Source organism: Psammomys obesus, unplaced genomic scaffold, assembly GCF_907164565.1.
Source record: "Psammomys obesus unplaced genomic scaffold, mPsaObe1.curated_primary_1811, whole genome shotgun sequence".
NCBI lineage: Eukaryota > Metazoa > Chordata > Mammalia > Rodentia > Muridae > Psammomys > Psammomys obesus.
Window position 1 is genome coordinate 5,434,496 of NW_026596057.1, and position 6,432 is coordinate 5,440,927.

Consider the following 6,432-nt stretch of genomic DNA (forward strand, 5'->3'; position numbering starts at 1 on the left):
ATCTATCTATCTATCTATCTATCTATCTATCTATCTATCTATCTATCTATCTATCTTTTTTTTTTTTTTTGAGACAGGGTTTCTCTGTGTAGACTTGGCTGTCCTGGAACTCTCTTTGTAGACCAAGCTGGCTTCAAACTCAGAGAACTGCCTGTGTCTGCCTCAGCCTCCTGAGTGTTGGGACTAAAAGTGTGGGCCCCAACCACCTAGCTCAGTCGTTTCATTTTTATGTTTTCTGAGAGCCACCGGATTGTTCTTCCTAATGGTCATACTAACCACTGTTCCTATTAACAACATGTGAGACTTTCTTATGTGAGTCGAAGATGACCCCTGAGTGCTTGTATTCAGAATTTGGAACAGAGCTCTCAATAGTCCCTATGAAGGAGAAGAAGCAGTTTGAATGGTAGATGTGCTCAGAGTTTTAATGGTACGGTTGTGGAAATAGTGTGAAATATATTCTCAAAGATCAGAGTGAAGTCTGGCTAGATTAAATGCCATCAATGAAAAATTCCTTACAGATTAATTTATGATGTTCATGAAAAGATAAATTCATTACTGTATTTCTAGGAAAATCTTTTATTACACACTAGCAATAAACATATTTTATTGATGGCTATATAAAATAAGAAATAAAACCAGAATGCAGCACTAGAAAGGTTAGTATAACTGATATTTTCATATTCTGCTGGAGACACTGCAAATGAGAACTGTATTTTGGGAAGATTATACAAAGATAACATGAACTATAAGAACAGTGATATGGTTTCACCAAGTATTTATCTTCCAAATTATTAATGGACTCAGACTAGATTTATATTACTGAAAAATAACTTTACCAGTATATCTATGTCACAGTAACAGGATAGAGTGTTTAATGTGTGTGTGCTTGCTCAAAGTAGAGCAGCGAAATCAGAAGAAAGATGAGAAGCTATTTAATTTAAGGCCAAGACAGCAATTGTAATGGTCATAATTGTGTAAATATTTTAATACCAATAAAGGAATTCTACTGGAATTTTCATTTTATTTGTCTGTGTGTGAGTCTACCTGCACCTGTGTTCAGGCACTCATGTAGGTCAGAAGAGGGAATCAGATTCCCTGGAGCTGGAGTTCTAAGTGGGTGTGAAGAGCATGACCTGGGTGCTGGGAATGAAACTCTGATCCCCGAACAAGCAGCAAGCACTCTTCACCACGGATTCATCTCTCCAGCCCCTTGAGAGATGCGATTATTCTCTCATTATTTTGATTAATAAGATTGTAGAGCAGCCTAGGTGTAACTATCTGTGTGTTTCCCTCGAACAGCAAACATTCGTAGAGAAATGCTATGGTTCCTCCCTCTGTGGTTTGAAGAAATGGGTGTAAACTGAGTAAGGGTAGAGGCTAGGAATGAGCTGGAAAGGAAGGAGAAGCCAGAATAGCAGCGGAGCTCTCTTGCTTTCCCGGGTTGTTGGGCAGGTGCGTGGGGGCTGATGTGTGGCTGTAGAAGCCATCTGTCGCAGGAGGCAGGTGGGATGGACCACAGTGACCACATCACCTCGTTTCCTTTGCTTGGTTATCACACTGAGCCATGACACTGACTGGCCTTTGGGACGGAAGATGTGACTTAGAGCTGCAAAGGAGACAACTACTTTTTGTCTCATGCACACAGTTTCACTGACACATTAACCACACGGGGAGAGGAAAAGGCCACAAGGTCTCATGTTGGTACAAAGACTGCAAAGGAACTTGTGTTTAAACAAAAAAAAAAAAAAAAAAGCATCATCATTGCAAAGACTTTCCATGATTCCGCACCTACCCCGAAAGCCCCCTCTCAACACAGGAAGTGTGCTGACCAGTGGGGGAAATAAAAGAGGCTGGTGGGGAGTCTGGCCCACATTCGTCTTGAGCTCAGGAAGACCTCAGCCATGAGACTTCTCCTTCTGACTTTCCTGGGACTCTGCTGCCTCTCCATATGCATTGTGGAAGGTAAGGCCAGCAGTTGGTGATAGGATAAAGAACAGTTGGGCTCTTTATTGGGTTTGACTTGGGTTTTGGTTAGACTGAAGTGCTTCCTCCAGGTAAGTCCAAGCTTCCCATATGCAGAACAGGAATGCTAATTTTAACTCTCAGCCATTCTGGACTTATGCTTATTTATTTAAAGCTGAATTTTATATCCTGTCTATGCATTCAGCACTGTGATCTGGAATTAAAATGGACTCAATCCGATTTTTTTACTGATGACTATTTAAGCACATTAAATATCCTTATGATATTTTTATTAATTCTGGCAACGATTATAAATGGGTTGCATGCGTTTGTTTACTTAATATTGATTTGATAAATTCTTAGACTCTGAGTTTCATCACAGTGGGAAATGAGCTCAAAGACCTATGTTCAGAAGCAAATCAATGTTTTCTACCGGAAAAAGTCGAACAAACAGACAAAGTGACCAGAAACTCATACAGTCTTATTAGAAAAATCAATATAATTCTCAACTAAGTAGAGGAGTTTCCCAATGTTGCTGGGAATATTATCATTTATGATAGACTTCTTGAGCTCGTAAAACAGCCTTTCCTACTGAGTGTCACAGTTGATCTGCATTCTGTTGACAAGCCTGGAAGACATGCTCAGGAGAGATGCAGAACTACTGTGCCTTAGCTGAATGCTCAGGCAGTGTTTCCTAAAGGTTACCTTTTCCTATGGCTAGAGCTAATTTATAGACCCATTTGTATTCTGTTCCATACTCTTAAAGACTGCAATGCTGTAACTTTATCATAAAGTCTACAAGGACGTAGAGGGAGTAAAGGACGGTCTGGACATCCTTGACATTGGGTAAGAGAAGAAATATTGATGAAGAAAAAGACTCCAAGAATATTCAATTAGGTCTCATGTTGCTAAAGGTGGCATTAAGGAGTGGCATTTAGTTCAGCTGGTAGGTGTACTGTCTGGTTGGGCTCTCAGCCCAGGGCAGGGCAGGCCAGGGAGAACTGTGGTCTTCTCTCACATCCCCAAGTTTTCTACTCAGGAGTTTAAACCTTGTGGTGTAAACCTTGGTGGTGTTTTAGTGTGTGTCAAACAGGGCAAAAAAAAAAAAAAAATCTTTGCTCTGACTGAATTCTGCAAACAAACGCTTTAATAGAGTATATGGCATTGCTGAGAAACAGCAAGTTTTCAGATGTAGTGTTTTGCTGGCCTTGGGCAACCGTGTACACTCAACAGAAATACTGTTCTTACGTAGCAAAGGAAAGCTAAAGGAGAGCAGATTTTCTCTCCCTATTGAGTGCGGAGGAGTGCAGCCTAAGACGACAGTGGCAGGGTAAGGAATGCACAGGGTGGCATTGAGAAGGAAGGAGAGCAGCCATGAAGAGGGCGGTGTGAGTGGACAGCTCGTAGTTTCACACTGTGGACAAGTGGCTTCCTGCGGCACCGACACTACGGTTCAAGCTTGATCGTTATCAGTGCTGATGAGACCTTCTGCAGCTGCGAAGCACCTAGCAGCAGCTCCAGCTGGGGAGGGAATTAGCACTTAGACACTTTGCTTACTTAGATTTTTACCAACTCCTTAATCTCATCGACTTTGCTAGGATATGCTTCCTTGTGCAATGGAAGGTAGTGTTATAAACCAAATTATCCAGCTGCCTTGCCTTGGTCCATCCCTTTGAGGACAAAACCTGAGGACCAGGTCTATTTGTTCAGACAAAAAAAAAAAAAAAAAAGAACTTCGTTCTCCCCTTGAATGTTTGCTTGATCAAATCACTCTTTATCTCATCAGTCTTTTATCTAATTTACAGCACAACTAGTATTTGAAACAATCTCCTCTGCTTCTCTACTTTCGTGTCTATCTCACTGTAATGTGTACTCCATAGAACAGGGCCAATGCCCATTTGAATTAGTGCCTTTGGGATACAAAAACACCTAAGTAAGTAGCTCTTGAGAGTGTCCCTGGGAATTCTGCTGTCATAGCAATCTTAATGAAAATACACAAAGATGGATACCACCTTGTTACTATTTATATTGTTACTTTTTATAAACGAGACAATATCTCATTTATGCAGTCTTGGCAGGCCCCAAGCTCACTATATAGACCAGGCTGGCCCAGACTCACAGAGAGTCACTCGCCTCTGACCCTTGATGCCAGGATTAAAGTGATGCACCACCATGCTGGACCATCTTGTTGGTTTTACTATGAAACTCCTGAAACAATACGACTGACCTAAAATTAGCCAAACACAACGGTCTATAACACACAAGAGGCTCGGGTGCCAATGTGAATTCTTCCTTCCCCAAAGAAGCGAGGAGTTTTATGCTCCTTTCACCTTTCAGAGTACTTGAATAAGTGACTCTGAACTTATTACTCATTCAGTTACAATTTTATTTATGTGTTCTTTTTCTTTTGTAGGTGTGGGGACTGAAGTCCTAGAAAAAACTACCTGTGTGACATTCAAAACCCGGCCTCTGCCACTTCAAAAAATCAAGACCTATACCATCAAGGAAGGCATGATGAGGGCGATAATGTGAGTGCCGGAGCTGCATTTTCTGTCTAGAAATAGAGTAGCTGCTCTCCTCAAGAGAAATGGACCGACATGGAGGAGAGCTCAGCGTAGCCAATGGCCCATTCCATCTGCATTAATCTTGTCTTCCGACTATTCCACCTCATGACAATTATTGAACAAAAAGAATACAACCCCCTTTTCTTCTTTTGCTCAGTTGATGAGTCTGCCTAGAAAATAGATGGGCACCGTGTCCGGTTCTGATGCCCAACCCAGGCTAGGACTTGCCTAAATAGCCACACTAATACAAGATACTTACTATGTAGAGTGGCACATCTCATATGCTGAACACTTCAACAGGGTACATCCAGAACTTGCTTACATGGTACCGCTGTCTTCCAGAATCCCTCTTTCTCTCTCCTGATGCATACTTGCCGAGTATCCCTCTTAGAAATTCATGTAATAATCTCTAATTCCATCAAAGAGATGAGTAGTTTTAGGTGGGAAGAGGAAGGGGATATGGGACAGTTGAACTAGATAGTCCTAAGAAATTAGCTCCAATATTTGGTGTCCTGGTGAATTACAGTCACCAAGAGTTGGCTATCACCTGGAGATTTCCCTCCTTTGCTAAAGCAGACAGCAAAAGGAAGGTGCTCATGGATGGTAGTTCTACTAACTTATGTATTCATTCTGCTTCCTTGGACAATATTCCTAACATTATCTTTTTCTTACCTTATAGTTTTATCACCAAAAAAGGACTGAAATTCTGTGCTGATCCAAAAGCCAAATGGGTACGAGAAGCAGTGATAAGCATTGAGGGCAGGTCCGGTGTCAAAAAGAGCATGGCTAAAACTGTTCCCACGAGAGTCCAGCGGTCCACCAGCACAGCTACGTTCCTGTCTGGGTGATAGCCTCCAGGACAGTGCTGCCTCACCAGCCAAGCAGCTCATCTTCGTTCACAAGCTCATGGACTAATTATGCTAGACTTACCTTTAATGAAAGTGTTGCATGAATAAAGTTATCTTTATTTTCAATGGCATTCATACTCATTTTAAGTGTTGTAAGTAATAAATATTTATATTTGATTTATATTTGAGAGGTAACATAGCATTTGTCTTATTTCTGTCTCATGGATCTCTCTCTCTCCGTACCCTCCCGTCTCTGTTTCTTGTACCTTTGGTCTCCAAGATGGGAGACCTTTAGACTGGTGTTTATGAGAGATGAAAGCTGCCTTCATCACTCTTAAGTTTCAGTCTGTTCTTCAAAAATGAGTTACAAATTGTAACTCTACCAGTGACAACTCATGATCTATTTCAGTTTCATGGTAGAGTATTATTTATAAAAGCAGTGAGAGATCATCCATCTGTCCTTACATTCCTATTCTGAGCAATAATAGCTAGAAAAGTGGCCCCGCTCAGGCTCAACTGCAAGCCAAGTTTCTTACCTCTTGGTAGGTTGTTCAAGTAAAAGTCAATGCATTGTGAATTAGGCAAAATCATCTCACTACCTGAGGATGAATTCTATTATTATCATCACTCTAGCTACCCTTGTCTAAGCTCCGAATTACTACCTGTGGGCTTTCAACACTCCCAAACATTGTCACAAGGAAACTCTCTCAGTGAAAACACAATTTACAGTACATTTTTATTTGAATATTTGTCTGGTTACTCAGTCCTCCAAACTTATGCTTTCTTGTGTTCTTGTTAAATGGGGCTGTTTTTTTTTTTTTAATCTCATTTTATGGTTCTAGTGTCCAAGAAGCTGATGACACACACCTGTTTGTTAAGCTGTCTGAAGAGATAGAACTGGCCTTATCCTTATAGTTGAGTTGAAGAATTCCTGAGGAGACACTGAGCAACAGTGGACTTGGCAAGGGGCACGGTGGAGATGAGGGAGGGAGGGACTGGGAGGGAATGAGGGATCGGGACACAGCTGGGATACAGAGTTAATAAAATGTAACTGATAA

The 6,432-nt window shown here is 41.2% G+C and overlaps 1 protein-coding gene across 1 annotated transcript; it reads left to right on the plus strand.

Moving 5' to 3' along the window:
* Nucleotides 1-1,888: 1,888 nt before the first annotated feature.
* Xcl1 (X-C motif chemokine ligand 1) lies at nucleotides 1,889-5,555 on the plus strand. Its single transcript, XM_055624673.1, has 3 exons — nucleotides 1,889-1,962; nucleotides 4,376-4,490; nucleotides 5,206-5,555. Exons 1-3 carry the CDS (start codon nucleotides 1,902-1,904, stop codon nucleotides 5,372-5,374), a joined length of 345 nt encoding a protein of 114 aa, XP_055480648.1. The 5' UTR covers nucleotides 1,889-1,901; the 3' UTR covers nucleotides 5,375-5,555.
* The last annotated feature ends 877 nt before the right edge of the window (nucleotides 5,556-6,432 follow it).